The sequence below is a fragment of the Ictidomys tridecemlineatus genome, chromosome 3, assembly GCF_052094955.1.
Source record: "Ictidomys tridecemlineatus isolate mIctTri1 chromosome 3, mIctTri1.hap1, whole genome shotgun sequence".
NCBI lineage: Eukaryota > Metazoa > Chordata > Mammalia > Rodentia > Sciuridae > Ictidomys > Ictidomys tridecemlineatus.
Genome location: NC_135479.1, coordinates 216,171,838 through 216,197,118, shown reverse-complemented (window position 1 = coordinate 216,197,118; position 25,281 = coordinate 216,171,838). Strand labels below are relative to the sequence as shown.

Genomic DNA, 25,281 nt, shown 5'->3' with positions numbered 1-25,281 from the left:
TTATTTAAAAAATAAAATAAATTTAAAAAATTTAAAAAACAACAACAACAACAAAAATAGAAAAAAAAAAAAAAGAATTCTAGGACACTGGAGGATGCCCATCTGTAGTCTCCAGTGAAGTTCTGTTGACTGTTGGAGAGGCCTGGCCCTGGTGGTCTTTTTGATCCTTGATATCTACTGTCTGAAAGGGTAGGCCATATAAGTCCTTTCGTCTGATGGGTTTTAAAAATATTTCTTTCCTTTGTAATTTGTGTTTCTTTTTTCAATTTTTGTCTTTTGTTACTATGAAAATACACTTCTGTGGGTTCCCAATAACCAACATGTGGTATGTCCTTACCTCTTACTTGACATCACTTAGCTCGGGTGAAGAGGACTGATCTGGACAAAGCCAGGACTTTTGTTGGGACATGCCCTGACATGTGTCCTGAGAAGGAGCGGTACATGCGGGAGACCCGGAGTCAGCTTAGCGTTTTCGAAGTGGTCCCAGGCACTGACCAGGTGGGACTCTGGTCTCCTCTCTTATCAGGGGTTGGAGGTGGGGGTGTGTTGGGCAGGGGTGGGGAAGGCTTGTTCTTTGTGGTTTCTGTACACATGGATACTTGATTTGATGTTTGCTGTTTTTGGATGGTGATGGGCATTTGTGCTATTAATAGTTTTATTAAGCTATTTCATACTGACATGCTGGCTAAGTAGTTTTTGTGTAATGCAACTAAACCACATCATATTTAATGCAATAAAGTATAGATGTAGGATTTTTTTTTTTGAAGAAAGGTAACAACATTTATTAAAGAAAGGAGGAGAGACACTCTCAAGGGAGAGAGTGGTTTGTCTTGGAAAGGAGATCTACCTTGATTTGGGTTTTTAATGAGAATTTTTTTTTTTTTTAAAGAGAGAATTTTTTTTAATATTTATTTTTTAGTTTTCGGCGGACACAACATCTTTCTTTGTATGTGGTGCTGAGGATCGAATCCGGCCCGCACGCATGCCAGGCGAGCGCGCTACCGCTTGAGCCACATCCCCAGCCCTTGATGTGGGTTTTTAAAATCTAGATTAAAATTTTATTTTTTCCCCTTTTTACAGTTTTTTTTTTTTTTTGGGGGGGTAGTCACTGGGGATTGAACTCTGGAGCATTCAACCACTGAGCCGCATCTCCAGCCCTTTTTTGAATTTAGAGACAGGGTCTCACTGAGTTGCTTAGCATCCTGCCTTTGCTGTGGCTGGCTTTGAACTTGTGATCCTCCTGCCTCGGCCTCCTGAGCCGCCATGCCTTTTTACAGTCTTATTCCTTCCCTTTTCTGTATTTATGTTCTGCACATGGAGATGATGGATGATCTAGATTCAGTTTGTATCTTTTCAGGAACACTTCCATGTGTTATAAGGATTTCTTCATAAGCATTTCTTTTTTAAAAAATTTTTATTCTAATTAGTTACACATTCATAAGTGTTTTCTAAATGAAGCATATGTGTCTTTATGTAGCTCTGTCAAAACTGTCCATTTTTTGCAGTCAGTAAATAGACTGTTTTTAATTTTTCAGTTCAAATAATAATATTGTTTGGCATCTTGTGTGCAATGCTTCTATGATATTTTGATTATTTTTTTCAGCTACATCTATGCATTAAATTACTGCATCAGAGAGTCTGACCCTTCCTGAACCGTGTTAGCACATATTCCCCAGAAATCTGCACCAGTCTAGATTCTTTTGTTCTTCAGGTTTTTAAAATTTTAATTAAAAAATAATTTTTAAGAGGGTGGGGGATATAGCTTACAGGTACATCTGGATTCATTCTCTAGTCCCACACACACAAAAAAATCTTGGCCCTGAAACTCTTGAGTTGTATGGCTTTGTCAACCATTTTGAACCTCAGTTCATCTTTATTTTTTGGATAAGGGGTTGAATCCAGGGGTTCATTTTAAAAGTGTATTCTTAAGCATGGATCTTGTGTGAGTGCATGCATGATTTCCCCCTTGATTAAAGGAACAACTGTGCCAGTAGGTGGCCCCAGCACCTGCCACACAAATAACCTGTCCCTTTTCTGTGTTCCCAGGTGGACCATGCAGCGGCTGTGAAGGAATATAGCCGGTCTTCAGCTGACCAGGAGGAGCCTCTGCCACATGAGCTACGACCATCTGCAGTGCTCAGCAGGACCATGGACTACTTGGTGACTCAGATCATGGACCAGAAGGAAGGCAGCCTGCGGGACTGGTACGACTTCGTGTGGAACCGCACACGGGGCATACGGAAGGTATCAGCTACCTTTGGTCAGGAGACTAGGAAATGCATGTATATTCCAAAGGCATTCTGGGAGCACTTTTCATTTTACTACTAGGGATTGAACCCGGGACACTTAACCACTGAGCTACATCTCCAACCCCCCTCCCCGTTTTGTGTGTGTTTGGTTCTGGGGTTGAGCCCAGGGCCCTGTGCATGTAAGGCAAACACTCTACTGAGCTATATCCCCAGCCTACTCCAGCTCCTTTTATTTTGTATCTTAAGACAGGGTCTCACTAAGTTGCATAGGGCCTCACTAAGTTTCTGAGGCTGGCTTTGAACTTGTGATTCTCCTACCTCAGCCTCACAAATCACTGGGATTACAGGCATCTGCCATAGTGCCTGAATTACTCAAATATCTTAATCTAAAACAAAAATATACTTTTATTTAAACTGTTATAAAATCCTCTTAAAATGTGCTTGTTGGGCTTGGTTTCAAGTTGAAAAGTAAGCAATTCAGTGTTGATAAGCATGGATTTTTCTCATAGTTGATTCTTTGCCTGGGGAGTGTGTGTGGAGCATGTGCAAGTGTAATGCACGTGTGTGTGTGACCCTTCCCCACCCCTGTGGCCAGGACATTACACAGCAGCATCTCTGTGATCCCCTGACGGTGTCCCTGATAGAGAAGTGCACTCGGTTTCACATCCACTGTGCTCACTTCATGTGTGAGGAGCCCATGTCCTCCTTTGATGCCAAGATCAACAATGAGAACATGACCAAGTGCCTGCAGAGTCTAAAAGAGATGTACCAAGATCTGAGGAACAAAGGCATCTTCTGTGCCAGTGAAGCTGAGTTCCAGGGGTACAACGTTCTGCTCAATCTCAACAAGGGGGACATCCTGAGGTGAGTTTCCAGATTCACACGATGGCCTATGATATGTGAAAAGGCAAGATTTAGCTTGGAAAAGAGCCTTTAATATTGCCATAGCTGACAGTGCTGAGCTCTCTCTGCTAGGGAACACTAGGTGGTAGCAGGACGCCCTAGTCTGAGCTGTCAGCTACTGAGCTGAGCTGGGAGCAGAGCAACAGCGGTATGCACTGTACCCGCACATCTCACTCAGACCCTCATGTTCACTCCAGAGCATGTTTCTCTTCAATGAGAGGAAATGAGGGTGAAGGCCTCCTGATCATACAGGTAATGAGCCAGGACAGGGAAGCCCACATTCTGTCAGAGTTGTTAGCAATTTGCTGTTTCTAGGTAGTTTTGTCAAAGGTCTAAGAAAGAGAAAGGAAAACACTGTGAAACAAAATGGTAAGTATCAATGTTAAAAATGGAAGAATTTTAAGCCAAGTGTGTTGGCACGTACCTGTAATCTCAGCAGTTCTAGCTTGGAGGCTGAAACAGGAGGATTTTCAAGTTCAAAGCCAGCCTGAACAACAGGGAGGTGCTAAGCAACTCAGTGAAACCTTGTCTCTATGAAGTACAAAAATAGGGCTAATGATGTGGCTCAATGGTTGAGTGCCCCTGAGTTCTATCCCCAGTACCCCACCCCACCCTCCAAAAAGAAGGAATTTTAAACCCTGGTTTGATATGTAAGTAGACCTTTATCTGATAAATATGCCTGAGTCTCTGGGCCAAGTTTGTGAGTTGGTAAACTGAATTCAGTGCTGGCTGTTGTCATTTAGTTCCAAGGTTCTTTTATTTATGGTGAAAAATTTTTTAGCTTATTTATGGTGAATTTTTTTTTTTTTTTTTTTTTTTTTAGTTTAGTATTTTCTCCAAGAACTTTGTTGTAGAACATCTAGATGTGTGATTGGTTATGTTTTAAAATTAAGCCTGGCAGATAAGCTGGCTATGGAAAATGGCTGTGCTGTCTTTTCATATATGACAATCATTTGTTTCTATCTTAAATAGTTCAGTCAAATTGATTTTTCCTTTTTTTTAAATAATAAACTTTGTCATTATACTGCTGGCATTCAGTCAGCGTTATTTTTTTGGTACCAGGGATTGAACTCAGAGGCACTCTTGCCCACTGAACCACATTCCCAGGCCTAATTTGTACTTTATTTACAGACAGATTCTCACTGAGTTGCTTAGCGCCTCTCCATTGCTGAGGCTGGGTTTGAACTCATGATTCTCCTGCCTCAGTCTCCCGAGCTGCTGGGATTATAGGCAGGTGCCAATGCACCTGGCCAGTAGGCATTACTTTAAGATAACTTTTTGATGATTACTAAATTATTGCTTGAATCAGTGTATTTTATCCTTTTAAAGAAAACCCTTATTGATCTAGGTCCAGAGTGGTAGCTCTGAAATCAGAAAACTGAATTCAGAGGCACATGTCACCACAGGACACTCTTTCTCAGTATTGTTGAAATCTAGTTATTTATCAGATCTATCTTTCTAGAAATGTTGTCTAATTAAAAACAATACTCTGAACATTTTGTCTCCCTAACAGAGAAGTGCAGCAATTTCACCCTGATGTTAGAAACTCCCCCGAGGTGGACTTCGCTGTCCAGGCTTTTGCTGCACTGAACAGTAATAATTTTGTGAGATTTTTCAAACTGGTCCAGTCAGCTTCCTATCTGAATGCGTGTCTTTTACACTGTTATTTCAATCAGGTGAGTAAAATAACTGCTTGTAGCACAAGAAGGAAGAGATTGTTACTTGGGATGCTGAAGCATCTCTCTGCTGTGGAGCTCTTCCAAGCGGGTTATAGCTCCCTCTCCTGGAAACTGCTGCAGCCTGTGAGGGATTTGTGATGGCCCCTTGACTTGGGATTGGCACTGTTGATCGCTTCAGGAGAAGTGTGCAGTGCAGATGCTCACTGTGGCTCAGATAAGAGGAATCTTGAGCATGGCAGCCAGGTTCAGCCTTGTCAACATTCATGCAGACAGAAATGAAAAAAGCAGAGATCCCATATTACTTGCACAAAATCTCTAATTTTGAAATTCTCAGCATTATTAATCCAAATTTTGGGGGTGAGGCTGGTCAAGTGGGGTTGACTGTTGCCTTTGTCTAACTGGCTTCTTTATTTGAGACTGCCTTCCCTTTCAGATCCGCAAGGATGCTCTCCGGGCTCTCAACATTGCATATACTGTGAGCACACAGCGATCTACTGTCTTTCCCCTGGATGGTGTGGTGCGCATGCTGCTTTTCAGAGACTGCGAAGAGGCCACAGACTTCCTCAACTATCATGGCCTCACTGTTTCTGATGGGTAAGGGCTGAAAGTGGAACTGTGGGCTTTGCTCCCATTCCCTTTTTCTTCTTACATTCCAATAAAGGGCTATAAAAGTGTCAGTTGCTTGCGAAGTCCTAGAGAAGGCATGTTCCACTTGCTGCTTTCCTGATATGGAGCTGGAAGTACTCCCAAAGTCATGTGCTGTTTGTGGGCAGACTGGTTTCAGACCAAGTTCTTTGTGACTCTAAAAATCAATGCTTTTCATGAGTTACCAAAGAATCCAAAGATAAAATTTAAGAATCTTCCTATTCTGTTCCTTTAAGATAGCCTTTGCTGACCTGTGAGTGACCACTGCCCACTTCTGATAGTTGAGATGGTTGAGATAGAGGTAGCAATAGGCCAGGCTGATGTGTTTTCCTCTACCTTCTAGGCAGTATTTTGAGACAATGATGAAATTTCCAAACCCTCTCCCAGCAATCGGCATCATTATACTCAGTGGGGTTTCTCCAGGCCCTTCCTCCTATAGCTCTTTTCTCCAGAGCTGTCCTTCAGGAGATGAGCAGCTTCTTTTCTTGAGACAGGACCATATATTGTCCCACGTGTGGTTGTTAACATGCTAGGCCACGTGGTTATGGAGGCTGACAGTAGGAGTTACTGTGGTCTGTGCCTTCCTCTCATCTGCATGTGGCCTAGGGGACACAGGACAAGGTTTGGGTTTCTGGCATTACAGCTAGATTTGGGAAGATGAAGCTGCCATCTTCCCTGAGTGACACCTTTCTATGGGCTCTTTGTGGTCTGGGTAGCTGTGTGGAGCTGAACAGGTCTGCATTCCTGGAACCAGAGGGATTATCCAAGGCCAGGAAGTCAGTGTTTATTACCAGGAAGCTGACAGTGTCAGTTGGTGAAGTTGTGAATGGAGGGCCATTGCCCCCAGTCCCTCGTCACACACCCGTGTGCAGCTTCAACTCCCAGAACAAGTACGTCGGGGAGAGCCTGGCCACAGAGCTACCCGTCAACGCTCAGAGACCTAGCTTGGATACATCGGGTGAGTGAAGCTGCACTGCATTTTCCTCAAAGCCTCTCCATGCCCAGAAGCATCTATCTTACTCTGGGGCCTGGAGGGCCCTCTGCTTGGTACCCAGGTGTACCTCTCCATGCAGTTCTGAAGTCCTTCTCTGGGCACCCTGACACCACAGTGCTGTCCCATGGGTGTTTTCAGGGAGGGCAGTCCTTTAGGTCCATGTGACTGTCCCTGCATGACTGCATCTGGTGCTGTTTGTTGCATCTGCAGTAACATGTTTTCCTCTGTCCTTTCTTCCAGGTGATGGGAGAGGAGAAGAATGTGAGGCAGAGCAGGATGTGCCATCACAGAGTCTCCTTCCGCAGCCTCTTCCAGTCCCCGAACCCTCACCTGTATCTTTGCCTCATGTCCCTCCACCACCCCCGTCTGTGGCACCCAGTCTACAGCTCTCCATGCAGCCTGAGGTGCTGCCTCCAAAGCCTGCACCTGTGTACTCTGATGCGGTAGGGAATCTTCTAGGTCAGGGCTCTGAGAAGTCCATTGTGCACAAATGTCTTTGGCCCCCACTGCCCTGTGTTGGGGTGCTGTGTTGCCTGGTCTCAAAGGAGAGTGGAGGGTAGTATCTGCCCATGTTCATGACCTCATGTGGCAGAACTGAGCCTAACACCCCCAGGCTAACTTCAGAGCCCCTCTTTTCCTCTTAGTGGTCAGAACAGTACTTCAGTGCTTACTACTAGAGCGTCAACCTGTGTGGCCTGATTGAAATCAGCACCTCTTCATTCGAGATGGCCAGTGGATAGGTTGACCAGCACCTGTGGGATTATGGTAGTACTATGCGCCCGGGGACAAGGGGTTTCCAAAGAACTGAGTAGAGCTTGTTTACTGCACAGGTGTGGGACTCGAATGTGTCATCCTGGCCATCAGAGGCAGGCACTGGGCAGTAACCTCATGCGGGGAGTCAGGGAGTCCTGAGGGGAGCATGAAGAACCACCACAGAAGTTGATGATGTTCAGTGTTGACAAGTGAAGATGAACAGGGCACAGTGGGGCCATCTGAAGGGTGGTTATCCAGCAGGCTCCCCTGGCTTTTCCCTCTGGAAGGCACCTAGCCATTCCCCAGAGACCTCTCCTGAAGCAGTGTGGCTGACTCCGTGATGGGGGTCAAGTTCCTTGTCAGTGGGTACCTTCAGACAGTGTCTAGTGACAAGGTTTCACTCAAGATTTCTGTCCTGGGTGGGACGCTGTATTTGACCCCTGTGCTGGTCTCTCCACAGGACCTTGTGCAGGTGGTGGATGAGCTTATCCAGGAGACTCTTCAGAGGGACTGCGAGGAAGTGAGCTCGGCTGGCGCAGCTTATGCAGCTGTAGCTCTGGGGTGAGTGTCACCCAGCGCACCGCCCTCCCCTTGAGCAGCTGTCTGCTCCCTGGGAGTATACTTGCCACTCCTTCTCAAAAAGTGTTTTCATTCTTCCACAAGATCTGGGTGAGCAGGCTCAATGCTCGTGGTGATAGTTTCAGGGACTTCTGCATCTTCTACTCTAGACAGGTGCTATTTTTTATGTTCCTGCCCTGCTAATTCATTACACATGCTCTTTTGGGGTACTGGGGATTGAATTTGGTGCACTCAACCGCTGAGCCACATTCCCAACCCTACTTTTTTGTATTTTATTTAGAGACAGGGTCTCACTGAGTTGCTTAGTGCCTGGCTAAGTTGCTGAGGCTGGTTTTAAACTCAAAATCCTCTTGCCTCAGCCTCCCAAGTTGCTGGGATTTATAGGCTTGTGCAACTGCACCCAGCTACATGTGCTTTTTTAAAAAAATATTTCTTAGTTGTAGAATGGCACGATACTTGTACTTATTTATCTTTATATGGTGCTGAGGATCTAACTCAGGGCCTCAAACATGTTAGGTGAGTGTTCTACCACTGAGCCAGAACTCCTCCACATGTTTTTGAGCAACAGTTTATATTAAAGTTTATAAGTTATAAACCTATTTTTCTTTAAACATATCTCAAATGTCCAGTCAAAATTAGTTCATTCCTTGTTAAAAATTAGAAACATTTATTTTTTTCAATGTAGTTTCAATAAATGTAATAAAGTTTTTCTAAGCTCTTAATTTTAAAGTGAACTCAACATCTTTTAAAAATCCCAGTGGCATAACAATAAGGAAAGATATTGTTTTGTCTGTATAAAATACAGCTACTTGGGCCGGGTGTGGAACACACCTGTAATCCTACTGATTTGGGAGGCTGAGGTAGAAGGAGTGCAAATTCAAGGCCATCCTGGGAAACTTAGATCCTGTCTTAACCAAAATAAAAAGGGCTGGGGAGCTGGGGATATAGCTCAGTTGGTAGAGTGCTTGCTTCTCATGCACCAGGCCCTGGGTTCAATCCCCAGGACCCTCCCCCCCCCAAAAAAAAAAAAAGAAGAATTACACAAAAGGATTGACACTGTATGTTTCTTAATGTTTTTTTTCTGAGGTAGAGTCTTGAACTCCTAGGCTTAAGGATCCTCTTACCTCAGCCTCCCAAGTAACTGTGACTGTGGATACAGGTTGTCATGCCTGGCTGGTTAAGTTTTTTTTATCCTGGAGTTAAAATATATACTTCCTAATTTTTTGTTGTTGTTACTTTAAGATGGAACTCAGGGGTATTCTATCACCGAGCTACATCTCCAGCCCTTTTAAAAAACTTTTTGGAGATAGGGTCTTCTAAGTAGCCCAGGTTGACCATGAACTTTTGATCTTTCTGCCTCAGCATCCTGAGTAGCTGTGATTATAGGTGAAGCATGCCCTATTTAATGAAACTAAAAAACTATTTCCATGGGCTTATATATTTGTGGTACTGGGGATTAAACCCATGGGGTGTTTTACCAATATGCTACATCCCTATCCCTTTTCTATTTTATATATATATATATATATTTATTTATTTATTTGCAGTTGGATGCAATATCTTTATTTTATTTATTTTTATGTGGTGCTGAGGATCGAACCGAGGGTCTCGCACTTGCTAGACAAGTGCTGTACTGCTGAGCCACAACCCCAGCCCCGTTTTTCTGTTTTTTTAATTTTAGAGAGGATCTTGCTAGATTGCTGAGGTTGATCTTAAACTTATAATCCTCCTCCTGTCTCAGCCTACCAAGTTGCTGGGATTATAGGCATGTGCTACCATACTCAGCAGAGTTTTATAATATTATTTCATAAGTTTAGGTTTTTATCTATTTCATTTCATTTTTGTGTATGGTGTAACATAAGGGTCCAATCTCATGCTTTGACAGTGGATATCTAGTTTTCCTAGCACCATTTGTTAAAAAGACTTCTTTCCCTATTAACTGGTATTGGCAGCCTTGTTGAAAGTCATTTAAACATGATGTGAGGGTTTCTTTCTGGGCTCTATGTTCTGCTTCATTGGTCTTTATGTCTGTCCTTACACCAGTACTACCTTGTTTTGGTTAAAGTAGTTCTGCAATAAGTTTTGATATTGAAAAGTATACATCCGGGCTGGGGTTGTTGCTCAGTAGTAGAGCACTTACCTAGCACATGTGAGACCCTGGGTTCGATCCTCAGCACCACATAAAAATAAAGGTATTGTGTCCAACTTCAACTAAAAATAAATATTAAAAAAAAAAATATACATCTTTTAACATTGTTGTTGTTCTTGTTTTCTCAAGGCCGTTTTGCTATTTGGGATTCCTTCATATATCATTCTAATTTTATTTTATTTTTTTTTTAATTTTTTTTTTTAAGAGAGAGTGAGAGAGAGAGGGAGAGAGAGAGAATTTTTAATATTTATTTTTTTTTAGTTATCGGCGGACACAACATCTTTGTTTGCATGTGGTGCTGAGGATCAAACCCGGGCCGCATGCATGCCAGGCGAGCGCGCTACCGCTTGAGCTACATCCCCAGCCCCACCACCATTCTAATTTTAGAAAGCATTTTTCTATTTCTGCAAAAAATGCTGTTGGGATTTTGATAAGGATTGCACTGAACCTATAGATTATTCTGGGTGGTATTGTCATCTTAACATTTAGGTTAGCCTTAATTTCTTTCAGCAGTGTTTTAATAGTTTTCAGTGTACAATATTTTTGCCTCCTTGGTGAAATTTATTCCTGATCATTATTTTTATTTTCTAGGCTTCTTATAAATGGAATATTTTAAAAATTCCATTTCAAATTATTCATTGTTTATATGTAGAAATACTACTGATTTTTGCTTTTTTTTCCAGTGCTGGTATCAAACCCAGGACCTTGTGCAGGCTAGGCAAGCACTCTATTGAACTATGTTCCCTGTCCACTGTATATTGATTTTTATTCTTCAATCTTATTGAGCTTCTTTATTAGGATTCCCAGGGTTTTTTATATGTAAGATCATGGCATGTGAGAATGGATATAGTTTTATTACTTTTCCAATTCGGATGCTGCTTATTTTTTCTTGTCTAATTGCTCTGGCTATAACTTCAATAATGTGTTGAAGTGGAAAACGTGGGCATCATTGTCTTCATATCTCAGAGGAAGTGCTTTCAGGCTTTCACCACTATGTATGATGTGAGTTTTGGGTGTTTCATAAATGGCTTAAGGGTGTTGCTTCTGTTTCTAGTTTGAATTTTACTAGATATTCTTTCTGCATTAATTGAGGTGATTGTGTGTGCATGTGTTTTAACTCTGTTCTGTTAATGTGGTCATATTACATTGATTAGTGTTCATGGGTTAAACCATCCTTGCATTCCAGGAACAATCCTATTTGATAAAAGTCTATAATGACTTTCTTTTTCATGAGTTTGAATTCTATCCACTTTGCTCTTTTTAGTGTTTCTAATGCTGCCATGGAGGATCTGTTAATGGCTACAACCACAGGCCTTTTGAGGCATGTTGCAGTTGAAGAAGTGACTAAGGAAAGGGAGCGAAGGGAGGAAGAAAAGAGGCGGGCTGAAGAGGAAAGGTGAGTATGCCTTGCCCTGCAGTAGGACATAGTTGGAGTGTAGACACAGAGGTGAACTGCCCTGGCCCCTGATTCTGATACTGTTGTCCAGTGTGCTGCCATTAGACCTCTTCAGGTCCACTCAGCACCCTCATATGTACTTTGTCCCAGGGATTAGGTGGGGATCCCTGACTGTACCAGCTTGTGAACAGCGCCCTTCCCCTCAGCAGGACAGAAAGGGACTGGAGGTGCACTGGAGGTGGCTGCTGACTCAGGCAGGACCACTCACTTCCATCTGCATGATTAAGGAGTAAAATAATTCTTACTTTTTAATTTTTTGTGGTACTGGCAACTGAACCTAGGGGTGTTGTACCTCTGAGCTATATTCCTAGTTTGTTTTCTTAATTTTGAAACAGGTTTCACTCAGGTCCCCAGGCTTGTCTTGGACTTGGGATCCTCGTGCCTCAGGCTTCCAACTAGCTGGGATTGTAGGTCTGTGCCACTGTGCCTAGCACTTACTTTCATTCTTAAGTATTACTCTTGTGCTTTTTTTCTTTTATCCCTAGGCTAAAACAAGAAAGAGAGCTGGTATTAACTCATTTGAGCCAGAGCTTGACTGCAGAGCTGACAGAACTCATGGTGACGGAGTGTGTGCGGGAAACTTGCTCCCAGGAGTTGAAGTGAGTGAGTCTCAGGTGGACTACAGTGTTGGGGTATGGAGGGAGGGCATAGGGTTAGAAGGCACTATGTGAGGCTGGCGCAGTTCAGGATAGCAGGTTTGCACCTAAATTTGAAAAGGAGCATATCTGTTGGATAGTCAAGTGGTAACATGCCAGTTCTGTACTTCAGGGAGCAGAGCAGGGAGGGCCTCACTTTCAGATTCCTCTTGTGGACCCTACACCGGGCGTGGGGACATGTGTCTTGGCAGATTCACTGGTGTAGTCTTCTCCATACCAGGTTATTTACGATCAATATTTTTCAAGTAGGAGACTCTCCCTTGTTTTATAAATTAGAAGGTATCCTTGGGCTATTCAATTAAGAACGTTAGTAATTTTGTTGCCAAGTTTCGGGGTGGGGGGGAAAGGCATTCCAGCTGTGAAAGAATATCTGTCTTTATGCTTAAGCTTCCATGATATAGCCTGAAGGCCATAGACCACATTGCTTTAACACTTCTAGTGCAGATGGGGAACTCACCCGGCAGGCAGTATATATATTTTTCATTTTATTTCATTTATTTATTTTGATACTGGGGGTTGAACCCAGGAGTGTTCTACTAATGAACTACATCCCTTTTTTGAGATGAAGAGGAAAGTAGGACATGGTTGAGACAGGTTCTCTCTCTCTCTCTTTTTTTAAATTTTCTTGTGGTGCTGGGGATTGAACCCAAGCCCTTATGTATACAAGGCAGACACTCTACCAACTGAACTATATCCCCAGCCTGAGACAGAGTCATTTTTTTTTTTTTTTTTTTTTTAAGTTGTAGTTGGACACAAGACCTTTATTTTATTTATTTATATGCAGTGCTTAGGATTGAACCCGGGGCCTCACACATGTTAGGCAAGCACTCTACCACTAAGCCACAACCTCGGCCAGCAGGGTATTTTTTTAATAACTATTGGGGCTGGGGATGTGGCTCAAGCGGTAGCGCGCTCGCCTGGCATGCGTGTGGCCCGGGTTCGATCCTCAGCACCACATACCAACAAAAAGATGTTGTGTCTGCCGAGAACTAAAAAATAAATATTAAAAACTTTCTCTATCTCTCTCTCTCTCCCCCCTCTCTCGCTCTCTCTTTGAAAAATAAAAAAAAATAACTATTTATTTTTTTATGTGGTACTGAGGATCGAACCCAGTGCGTCACATGAAGGCAAGTGCTCTACATTGAGCCACAGCCCACCCTGAGAAGAATCTCTTCAGTGGCTGAGGCTGACCTCAAATTTGTGATCCTACTGCCTCAGCTTCCTAAGGTGCTGGCATTACAGGCATGTGCCACCACACCTGGCAGCAGGCTGTGCATCTTTAATTAGTGTGTCCTTCCATCTGTCATAGTTTGGGGCCTTTTCCTGGTTTCTGTAAAGGAAGACACCCCACAAATGATGGTGATATGTGTACTCTGAACCCCAGAACAGTGTTAGGACAGAGGTAAAAGCCCTAGCTTGCTGTGATGCAGAGACAGTGTCCTGCAGTTTGAGGAGGCTTGGTGTCAACTCGGCCCCAGGTTGTCTCCAAGGTGAGCTATTGGCTGTTGAAGCTACTTTGATTTTGTGACTATATGTTTGATATAATCCTCTGTGCTCTTGTTTGATAGAATTTTGTTATAAGATAGAATTTTGTTATAAAAATATGATATACTGTTTTATCCTAGGCCACCACTGCATGGCCACAGGCAACCATCCTTAGTAGTCACCAGTGATTTATCATATATTTGGGACACTTCTAATTGTAATTCTCTGTGTTGAGATTTTTCAGATGTCTTATGGCTATTTAAAAGTTAAAATTTTCAACTATTTTATTAGGATAAATATTTCCTTTGTTTTTCTTCTCTTTTTATGGAGAAGGGGTCTCACTATGTTGCTCAGGCTGTTCTTGAGCTCCCAGGCTCAAAAGATTCTCCTGCCTCAGCCTTTCAAGTGCTGGGATTAAAGGTGTGCGCCATCATGTCCAGCTGGGCTAAAGGTTTATTTCTTTTTCTTTTTCTTTAATAGTGTACTTGAGTGAACTCAGGATTTCTTTAACACTAAGCTATATCCCTAGCCCCCTACCTTTTTTTTAAATTTTTGAGACAGTTGCTCAGGCTAGCCTTAAATTTGCGATCCTCTTGCCTCAGGGCTCCTGAGCCACTATAATAGTACATAGATGTGGACTACCATGGCCAACTTAAAGGTTCTTTTCTTTTGGTTAGGGTACAGGGGATTGAACTCGGGCACTCAACCACTGAGCCACATCCTCAGCCCTATTTTATATTTTACTCAGAGACAGGGTCTCACTGAGTTGCTTAGCACCTCATTGTTGCTGAAGCTGGCTTTGAACTTAAAGGTTCATTTCCTGACTGTTACAGGGGTCCTTTTGGACATATATTGTATCACCTTATACCTCTTTTGTTTCTATTTCTAGGTGTCTGTACTTTTTCTTTTTCTTGGGCCGGGGGAGGTACTAGGGATTGAACTCAGGAGCACTTGACCACTGAGCCGCATCCCCAGTCATATTCGTATTTTATTTAGAGACAAAGTCTCGCGAGTTGCTTAGCGCCACGCCATTGCTGAGGCTGGCATTGTACTCGAAATCCTCCTGTTTTAGCCTCATGAGCTGCTGAGGTATCTGTACTTTTACATGAAGACATAATTACATTTCCTCATGGAGGACACAGACTCGTCACTTTTAAAGTCAGTTCTCCTTGTCTGGGCTGTGGTGCAGTGTCTCCACACTGACTGCCCTGTTTCCTAGGAATGCAGTAGAGATGGACCAGAAGGTTCGTGTGGCCCGTTGTTGTGAGGATATCTGTGCCCAATTGGTGGACTTGTTTCTTGCTGAGGAAATTTTCCAGACTGCCAAAGAGACGCTACAGGAACTTCAGTGCTTCTGCAAGTATCTACAGCGGTGAGTCCTGTATTCTACAGATCCACACCATCAGTTCCTTTAGATAGACCTTTGTCCATTTCTCAGACACAGCAGTTGCTAGTATAATCTTCTTGTCTTTTTTTTTTTTGTGTGTGGCTATCAGCAGATCATGCTCTCTACTGTGTTCTAAATCTTTACTCTGCTTGGTGTGCTTTGGGGCCTGGCAGTGCAGCATATTGAGCTTGCCTTGTTACTGTGTAGCATGTCACTACAAGTGAGTTATATACTACTTTGGTTCCCTATTGATGACTCCCACATGCCTCTCTCTCTAGCTGTGACAAAGTGTTGCAGTGACCACCTTGTACCAACAGTTCATATATCTATATATGTGCATGCTGTGGGAAGATACATTCCTATCAGTGGTATTTGCTGGGTTTAGATTTTGTCCATATTGCTGAATCAACCTTCAGAGACCATTCAGTGTTAACTCTTATATTTAGTAGTTTAATGCTATTTTTTGCTCTCATGCGTATATTTTAATTCTCATTCATTTCTCAGTTTAAGGACTGTTGCTGGAAAAGACCCTAAACCATGTTTCTTCACATCATAGTGCTGAACTATGACATCTGCATTTGTCCCATGGTGTTAGTCTCGAATGATGATATGTTTGTGTGTCCTTCAGGTGGAGGGAAGCTGTTACAGCCCGGAAGAAACTAAGGCGTCAGATGCGGGCCTTTCCTGCAGCACCCTGCTGTGTGGATGTGAATAACCGGTTGCAGGCATTGGCACCCAGTGCAGAGTGCCCTATTGCTGAGGAGAACCTGGCTAAGGGCCTTTTGGACCTGGGCCATGCAGGGAAAGTGGGCATCTCCTGCACCAGGTCAGTGCCCAGCCATGCCTTGGCTCCTGTCCTGCAATGCTTCTCCAGGAACTGGTCTAAACTATGTATTTGCTAGTTAAGAAAAGTGGTATCAGGAAGTGAGGACAGGCGGGAGACTGCATTTTGAATGTGTTATTTCTATAGCTAGGGACATGTGACTTCCTTTACTACTGGGAAGCAGGGCTCTGATTTCATACTACTTTTTCCTTGAACGATTCAAGTTTGTTGATTGACTCAAAATCACCTCTTTTTCTCTCTTCCCAGTTTTAAAGTACACACATATCATCCTTATTGGTGGAGCCAGAGGTTCACTGCTGTATCTGATTAACACTCCACCCTCTGTTTCCTGCGACAGGGCCTTAGCACTCCCCGCTCCTAGTTGCCCTGAGCATATCTAGTTCCTGGGGTCTAAACTGTCCAGTCTTGGCCTGGTGGGGTTTGGTCTTTGTTATCAGGCCCAGTGTCAGTGTCACCTCTTGAGACTGCCTGTCTGGCCACCCTGCTTCTCTGTGGGCAGGCCCTGGGGAGGTATGATAGAGGGGCCATAGCAGGCATACTGTCTTATCTTAAACCAGATTCGGTAGTCATCTCTGAATCTGTAAACAGGTGGTGAGAGGGGCTTGGATGGTCTGGTTATTGTAAGGCATGCTGTGAGGTTGGGGCACTTTCTCTGCCCATGGCTACCTCGGAGTCATAGCTTCTTAAGTTTTCTCTTAAGTCCCCCTCCTCCTCACCAGCTGCCCTTCTCAGCCTTGGCCTCCTTTTCTGACACCCTTCACCAGCTCCCTCAGCTCAGCCCTTGCCCTCTATTCTTCCCCTCTCTCTGTTGACCTGTCCCCAACCTTCATACTGACATCTCCCTTGGTGCAGCTCCAGGCAGTACCTCTTCTCTGCATTCTAGACTCTTGTCTAGCTCCCAGCATGACTTCCAAATCTTAATTTTCCTCAGCTTCCCTCTGTCCTGCTCCCAAGTGGCCATCCTGTGGTCACAGACATGGGCTTGCATTCTTCTCTCAGACCTACCCTCCTTGATTTCCACCCTTGTCTATCTCTGCCAGTGCTTCTCTCTGGATTATGGCTATAGCCAGAGTCCTCCACCCACCGAGATAGGGTCCCTTGTCATCTCGTTCAGGTTGCCTCACCTCTTATTCATAATCCTGTGTTGTACCATAGACTGAACCCCTTCTCCTAGACACCGCTCCCCCCCAAACACTTCAGGCTCTGGTGGCATGGAGAGGCCATTCCCTCTTCTTCAGTCTGTCAGAAACAGTCTTGCTGGCTACTCTCTTTCCTTCAGGTCTTTGCTCACATTTCCTTCTGGCCATCAGAGTGAGATGACAGCATGTAACATGGCTCCTGCCTGCTCTGCTACAATTGCCCATGACACTGACATGTCCTGCAAGCTGTGCCAGCCAGTACAGAGGTGGTCCTTGCCCATGAGTGTGTGTTCTAAAAGAGGACTTTTGTCTTACTGCTAAGTCTCCCACGGCCAGCTCACAGCAGATACTGAATGGATATCTGTGGAATGAAGGGTCATCTGACTAACCTAGTTCTTTATCAGAAAACATTTTCCCAGTCTTCTTAGTACTTGACACAAGAAGGCACTAGCCAATTGCTTTTCATTCAGAAACACCAGTAAATATTCTAAAGTCCCTTCTGTGGCATGAGCATGCTGTTATTCTCTCTTCCTTTGTAGGTTGAGGCGGCTCAGAAACATGACAGCTCACCAGATGAAGGTTCAGCACTTCCACCAGCAGCTGCTGAGGTCTGTTGGCCCTATTTTATGTGCTTCTCCTCTGAGGCAGGTACATGGGATTAACCACTGTGGTCTGTCCCTTCCAGCAATGCTGCATGGGCACCTCTGGACCTTCCATCCCTTGTGGCTGAGCACTTCCCTGAGAGGCGGGAGCGCGTGTTCTGGAAGTTGGTACTGGTGCTGCCTGATGGAGAAGAGCAGTCCCCGGGGAGTCCTGGCAGGTCTGTCTGACAGTGTTGTGAACACTGATAGTGTGATTTCTTGAGAGCACTGGCCAGGCAGGGCTGTGGGCCTCATATGGTGGGAACCCTGCAACAGATATATATATATATATTTTAAATATGTTATGCTTACATATTTTTAAATACCTTTATTTACTTTTATGTGGTGTTGAGGATCAAACCCAGGGCCTCACACGTGCCAGGCGAGTGCTCTATCACTGAGCCACAGCCCCAATCCAGACTTATATTTTAATGCTTAAACTTGCAGTATGTTTTGTTCATGATTCGAAGTTGATACTTTAGATTGATTATCTTAATTTTTATTCCACTTTGTAGTAGTCTTGGTCCCAAAGCATTTAAGAGTTGATTGTCAATTAAAACTATGCTTGGGTGTATTGACTAGAGCCCACTCATTTTAGACTCTTGGAAGAAAGTTTATGGTTTGTCTGCTATAGTATAGTTCCATTTTTTCCCCCTTAGGAAAAAAAAGACTTTTGGCATTTCAAAAAAGAGATCTAAAAAATGACATGACATTATTTCCTATAACCAAATGGCCTCCAGAAATCCCACTTTTATACCTAGTACAGAACATGTTACTTTTTTGTTGTTGTTGTTGTTGTTAATAGCTTACTGAAATGTAATTAGTTCATGTAGCATAAACTTTGCCCATGTTAAGTGTTGGTGTGTTAATTAAGAGTTCAGTGAGTTTTTAGTTATATTTACAACTAACTACATCATTTTGTTCTGGAACATTTTTTTACCTAAGTAAAAGTCATATTTTCATTATCAGTCTCCATTCTCTCCTACCCCGAACTCCTGGCAACTACTGTTTTTTCTTCTTTTCCTATGGATTTGCCTAATCTGGACATCTTATATAAATAGAATCATGTGATTCATAACTTTTTGTGACTGACATGTTTCCCTAAGCCTATTTTCTAGGCTCATCCGTGTTGAGGCATGTATAAATTTACCACATTTTGTTAGTTGATATTTGGATTGTCCATTCTTTGGCTATTATGAATAAGGCTGCTTTGGACATCCACCTATTTATTGTGTGGACATGTTTATACCTAGGAGAGGAATCACTATGGTAATGATAACTCTGTTTAAGTCTTTGAGGGAATGCCATAATGTATCCCATAGTAGCTGCCCTATTTCACACTCCCACCACAATGTGGGAGGCTCTGAGTCCTCTGAACATATCATTTTTAAGCAGTTTATCATTGGGATAAGGAAGGAGGAAATCATGATGTTTGTCTCATAGGACAACTAAACAATGAAGAGTTGTGGCATTTTAAAAATACTTATTCATTTCTTAAAACACCTATTTCTAATTTACTAAGTTCATTAGGAAATGTACATCACTTAGGAAATTTTTAAGGTTTCAGGCATGAGAAATGTGTTTCTGTAAAATGTGTATTTCAAACTCCAGGGATGTTTTCTGTTCAGAATCTTTCCTTAGTATTTTAGAATCTTAAGTCACATAAAAATGAGATAGTTTCATGAGTTTCTTTTTTTCTTGCCCAAATACAACCCTGTAGGACCCAGCTTTGTTTTATTTATTTTAGTTTTTCCAAAGATATATATTTTTTAAAGATGGACCCAATATCTTTGTTTATTTTTTATGTGGTGCTGAGGATTGAACCCAGTATCTCACAAGTACGAGGCAAGCACTCTACCGCTGAGCTATATATAACGCCAGCCTTCCCAACTCTGTTTTAAATGACACCCTGTTTGGTCCATGTCAACCTCACAATAAGAGTTGGTGTCTGTGGCCCTAGGGTCTGTGTGGTATGTCTTCTTTTCTTAAAATTATTTATGGTTCAAAGTTAGAATCAGATTCTTCTTTAAGTGTTGTTATTATTATTATTTTTTTTATCTACAGAATTCTAGCAAATTGGCTAAAAGCCAAGTTCATGGGAGATGATGGTTCAGTTGGTGACATGTGTTCTAATAATGCTGGTGATATCCAGACACTCACAATATTTAATGCACTCGGCAGCAAAGGGGATCAGACAGTTTCTGTCAATGTGTGTATAAAGGTGAGCAATATTCACTTTGTGAATCTATCTCCATGGTTTTTTAATTTTCACTCACTCTCAGGCATCACCAGAATTATATAAGTGCTACTTATTCTTTTTAAAAAATATTTTAGTAGTATTTTTTAAAAATATTTTTAGTTATATAAGTGCTACTTATTCTTTTTTAAAAATATTTTATAGTTGGACACAATACCTTTGTTTATTTAGTTTTTTAAATATTTTTATAGTTGTAATTGGACACAGTACCTTTATTTTATCTATTTTTTTTTTTTTTTTTAATGTTGTGCTGAGGATCAAACCTAGGGTCTCGCATGTGTGAAGCGAACACTCTATTGCTAAGCCACAACCCTAGCCTCTTAGTTTTTTAAATGTGGTTCTGGGGATTGAACCCAGTGCATCCTGCATGCTAGGCAAGCACTCTACCACTGCGCCACAACCCTAGCCCGCTATTTAAAGTGTTTTTGAAAGACTGTGAGGCTGAGAAGCAAGTGTTAGTTCTGTCTTTTCTTGTGTCTTTTATTTTGTTTTTGGTGGTACTAGGGATGGACTAGGGGCACTCTACACTGAGCTACATCCCTAGCTCTTTTTATTTTGAGACAGGGTCTCACTAAATTATCCAGGCTAGCCTCAAACTTGTCATCTCCCTGCCTCTACCTCCTGAGTAGCTGAGGTTGCAGGCATGCACCACCATGCTTGGCCTTCCTCATGTCTTGATGATAACCCGTAACCATATTTGGTGAGAGCCTCCAGGCTGGAATCTAGTAGATGAATACATTAAATAGTTTTCTGTTACTGTATCAAATACCTGAGATAATCAGCTTATTAAAAGAAAAGGTTTATTTATTTTGGTTTACAATTTGGAGATTTGAGTTCATGATCAGTTGGCCCTACTGCTTTGGGCCTGTGGTGAGACAGTTCCCATCATTGTGGGAACAACTAGCTGGGAAGCAAAAGATAGGGAGAGAGGAAGGGCTGGGTTCTGTCCCCTTCAAAGCAATGCATTCAGTGATCTGAAGACCTTCCACTAGGCCATCACCTCTTACAGGTTCACTACCTCCCTATAGCACCAAGCTGGGGTTCAAGCCTTTAACACGTGGGCCTTGGGGGACACTGCAGATTAAAACTACAGCAAGCAGTGAGCTTAGCTGTCACAGACCTCTTTGAGAATACTGAAGTTGGCCTAGGTTTTCCATTACAAAGTTTCATTTTTGTTTTTTGTAGGCATTTTATGTACTGAACTGATTGGTTCTCTGGGAAGTTTAGTTTAATGAGAACTTCATTAGATTTAAACCTACATAAATTAGTTTTAGGTTGCAGCATACATATTTGAAAATGAAACCAGATGTGACCTTTGAAAGTGTAGACTTCAATGTTGAACAGACTTGGTGTCAGTGGCCACTACTCTGGCCAGCTCTGAGTCTAGTGATGGCACTTGACCTCACTTATTCTATAATGTGAGTCTTAGTCGCAGTACCAGAGTCTCCTGAGGACTAGCTGGTCTGAGTGTCTGGAGGAATGCTCACAATGAGTCCAGTCTGTTTTCTCTCTCTCCTTCAGGACTGGCTCAGAATAACAAATATTATTATCTTATGGTTTCTATGGGTCAAGTATCCAAATACAGTTTAGCTGGGTCCTATGACTCAGGACCTCTCACAAGATGGAAATCAAGATGTTGGCTTGTTTTATGGTCTCATCAGAAAGCTTGTCTAAAAGCTGCATTTCCTTGGAGGCTGTGGACAGAGACCTCCTCCACTGCATGCCATGGCTTCTCCATGAGGGAACTCACAACATGAGGAAGACAGGGTGGCCAAAATGGAAGTCCAGGTCTCTTCAGGACCTAGTTATAGAAGTGATACCCATAGTGTTGGATTCTCTCTGTTGGAAGGGAGTCATTGGGCCCGCCCTATATTCAGGGCAGAGGACTCTGCAAGGTATAGTACTAGGAGGGGGGTGTGGGAGCCAACTTGGTGTCACACACCAACCGAGGTGAGGAGAGACCTTTTCTATCAGGGTCCCATCATCTTCCCAGGATGGCTGTAACCATCCCTTTTATTATTACTTCAGCAAGTGGGGTCCCATTTTGATGTCTGTGAACCAGAAGTGTTCTTCTGTGACATCTTTTTTTTCTTTAATAGATGCCTTCTTTCCTCACTTACATAGATTCTCTCTATCTTTTTAATTGTTATTGTGTAGACTATATATATCTCAGTAGAGTTTTCCACATGTTCTGTCACTTGACCTGATATATCCATGTCTCTTCTTTCCTTGGAGCCCTCCCTTTGAGAAAGTGCCGTCCTCTTGTTCTACCCTGAGCTGATAGCTTCTACCAGGGTACGGCTGTTACTGGGACCTCTATACCAATAGCATGCATCTTTGAGCCATCCTTGTGAGCATCTGTCTCTGTTCTTGCACCTGCTAGTTTTGTGACCTTGAGAAAGCTCCTTAGCATCTCTGTGCCACTTATGTAGGGATACTCTGATTGATACATCTGTTTTATTCTCTGATATTATCTGTTTTAGACATAGAAGTTAAAGTAAGCCATGTAACGCAGTGCACCTAATATGTGGCATGATGCTCATCAGGCCCTTGAGGTGAAATGAGTTTGTACGTTCAGAGTGCTTAAAATTTTTCCTGGCCGATACCAGGACCTTGCTTATATCATCATTAGCAGCAGCAGTAGTAGTTTCTCTTGGTTTAGTCATCGTTTGATGGTATGTTTTCCAGCTGCTTCAAAGGAAGGATGCATAGAAGGGGGATTTTCCAAGTCGTTTCCTTTCTAAAAACATATTTGTTTTATCCTTACATTTGTTTCTTAGTTTATCAAGGTTTTTAAAATTATAGAAAATGATTTTTCTATCAATTTTGCTCTATTGTCATTAGCATTTATGATTGCTATTGAAATGTCAGAGAACTCTCTTTTCCTTTACTCTTTCCTCTTCTCTTGTACTAGGGATTGAATCCAGGGGTGCTTTGTCACTGAGCTACATACCCAGATCCTTTTTTTTTTTTTTAAGTATTTATTTTTTAGTTTTAGGTGAACATAATATCTTTATTTTACATTTATGTGGTGCTGAGGATCGAACCCCGTGCCTCATGCATGGTAGGCGAGCACTCTACCACTGAGCCATAATCCCAGCCCTAGATCCTTTCTTTTTAAAAATTGTTATTTTGAGACAAGAGTGTCACTAAGTTGCCAAGGCTAGCCTCAAACTAGTGATTCCCCTGCCTTAGCCTCCCAAGTTGCCTGGATTACAGGCATGCACCAGCACACCCAGGGCTGGAGACTCATTTCATTTTTGGGACAGTTTTTGTGCCCCTATGTCACCTACTTTCCTTCTCTATTTTCATTTCACTCTGAAGCCCCTATTTGATAGATGTTGGACCTCATCAATTGATCATATGTTCCTCTTATCCTTTTTCTTATTTTTGGTATGATGTGTTCTGGAAGATTTCCTTATAGCATCTCATTTCTATTTGGGGATGCATTGATTACATCTTTGAGGACAACAGGGATTTTTGGATCTACATTTGCATATGTTCTGTGTACCATCTGTTTCCCCTGGATCTCTTTTGTGCTGGGAACTCCTCTAATACCTTAGCTGAGACTATCCAGCTATACCTAAGTGAGACCATAAAGGTTGGCAAGAAGTTTAGCAAGCCAACCTTTTTTAGGGGGATCCCCAACTGTCTGGAGCTGAATACCTGTTCTGTGGGCTATTTAGTTTCTTTAGTAAGGACTTATCCCACTCTTCCTGGGTAGTTTCTGGTGATCTCAGGGTGGGGTTAGGGGTGGCCAGTGCCCCCAGCAGCCTTTTATGAAGCTAGCTCCCTCTGCTTCTCTGACCCATCTCATTATTGCTCTCTAGAAATGCATCAGAATCCCTTGTTTGCTGCTGGCTTGCCTTTCCCATTTTCTGCATCATGAACTTAACTGTTTTATACCTGTTTAAGGTTTATTAAGATTATAGAAATGTGAGCTGTGCACAGTGGTGGCTTGGGAGGCTGAGGCAGGAGAATTGCAAGTTCAGAGCCAGCCTTAGTAAAAGCGAGGTGCTAAGCAACTCAGTAAGACCCTGTCTCCAAATAAAACGGGGCTGGGGATGTAACTCAGTGATCAAGTCGAGTGCCCGAGTTCAATCCCCAGTACCAAAAAAGATTATAGAAATATAGTCAAATAGCTCTTACTAGAGGTTAAATTATCTATTGATCTGGATGTTTTTCACACTTAATTCATGAAGGAAGGCTGGCCTAGCCTGTCCAGAGCATAGTGAATATTTGGTGCTTGGGGATCTTAGGCTGCAGTTGCTCTGGGGCAGACCATACACTACTAACTTGTTCCCTGGAGCATGATGGTCTGGGTACTGTTGCAGGTGGCCTGTGGTACCCTCAGTGACGGTGCCCTTGATGCTGTGGAGACCCAGAAGGACCTCTTGGGAGCCAGTGGGCTCATGCTGCTGCTTGCTCCCAAAGTGAAGAGTGACGACATGGCAGAGGAGGATGTGTACTGGCTATCGGCCTTGTTGCAGCTCAAGCAGCTCCTGCAGGCCAAACCCTTTCAGCCTGCACTTCCACTGGTGGTCCTTGTGCCCAGCTCCGGAAGGGATGATGTCAGGAAGGAAGTGGAGGATGGTTTGTGAAGGAAGTCCCTTTTATGAACTGGCATTGCTTAATAAATGAGTGGAGCCATGGGTGTAAGCAGTGGTGTTAGGAACTACTGAGACTGGAGACCCACTGCATCTCTCCACTGCTGGGTAGGGTGGGGTCAGCACTGTGAGGTGTCAGGTGTGCAAGCAAGTGCAGACATATGACTGTCATCTGTTTATCTTAAAGGTCTGATGCTACAGGACTTGGTTTCAGCTAAGCTGATTTCAGATTACACTGTTACTGAGATTCCTAATTCTATTAATGATTTACAAGGCACCATGAAGGTAAGGGTTTTTTTTGTTTTTTTTTTTGCGGTACTAGAGATGGAATCCAGGGGCGCTCTACCACTGAGCTGTATCCCCATTCTGAGACAGGGTCTCACTAAGTTTTTAAACATCCTAAGTTGCTGAGTCTGGTCTTGAATTTGCGATCTTCCAGCCTCAGCTTCCCGAGTTACTGAGATGTACACGCATCTGCCACTGCTCCCATCTTGGTTTCATCATCTTTAAAGGTCCATCAAGATGATTTTTTTTGTTTCCCTTCTGATCTATCTGAAGTTTTATATATATTAATATATATTTTAATTTTGTTTTATCTACATAATTTCTAAAGATGTAAGCAGGATTCAAAATAAAAGATAAAATTTGCCCATATTCTGCTATCTACAGCAAATCAAATTGTTCATATAAATTTTACCTCCACCCTCTCCTTGTTAGGATAGATCTTATGGACACTTTATCACAGTTCTTTTTATTTTTTATTTTGAATCCAGGTCTTGCTAAGTTGCTGAGGCTGGCCTCAAACTTGTGATCCTGCTGCCTTCGTCTTCTAAGTAGCTTAGTATTGTTTTTATGAAT

At 42.7% G+C, this 25,281-nt stretch overlaps 1 protein-coding gene across 3 annotated transcripts in view; it reads left to right on the top strand.

Annotated features, from left to right (window-relative positions):
• The window catches only part of Mcm3ap (minichromosome maintenance complex component 3 associated protein), a 44,724-nt gene that overhangs the window by 10,304 nt on the left and 9,139 nt on the right, over positions 1–25,281 (top strand). For all 3 annotated transcript variants that reach the window (XR_013437134.1, XM_005340175.5, XM_078044827.1), the window contains 17 exons: positions 359–498; positions 2,047–2,244; positions 2,845–3,113; positions 4,666–4,828; positions 5,265–5,425; positions 6,193–6,434; positions 6,711–6,913; positions 7,684–7,784; positions 11,216–11,347; positions 11,893–12,006; positions 14,768–14,920; positions 15,564–15,761; positions 17,458–17,526; positions 17,604–17,738; positions 19,624–19,780; positions 24,151–24,409; positions 24,611–24,708. Coding sequence is in view for 2 of the 3 variants with exons in the window: in XM_005340175.5 (XP_005340232.1) it covers positions 359–498; positions 2,047–2,244; positions 2,845–3,113; positions 4,666–4,828; positions 5,265–5,425; positions 6,193–6,434; positions 6,711–6,913; positions 7,684–7,784; positions 11,216–11,347; positions 11,893–12,006; positions 14,768–14,920; positions 15,564–15,761; positions 17,458–17,526; positions 17,604–17,738; positions 19,624–19,780; positions 24,151–24,409; positions 24,611–24,708 (2,792 nt within the window). In the remaining variant the exon portion in view is untranslated. The remainder of the gene's footprint in view (positions 1–358; positions 499–2,046; positions 2,245–2,844; positions 3,114–4,665; positions 4,829–5,264; positions 5,426–6,192; positions 6,435–6,710; positions 6,914–7,683; positions 7,785–11,215; positions 11,348–11,892; positions 12,007–14,767; positions 14,921–15,563; positions 15,762–17,457; positions 17,527–17,603; positions 17,739–19,623; positions 19,781–24,150; positions 24,410–24,610; positions 24,709–25,281) is intronic.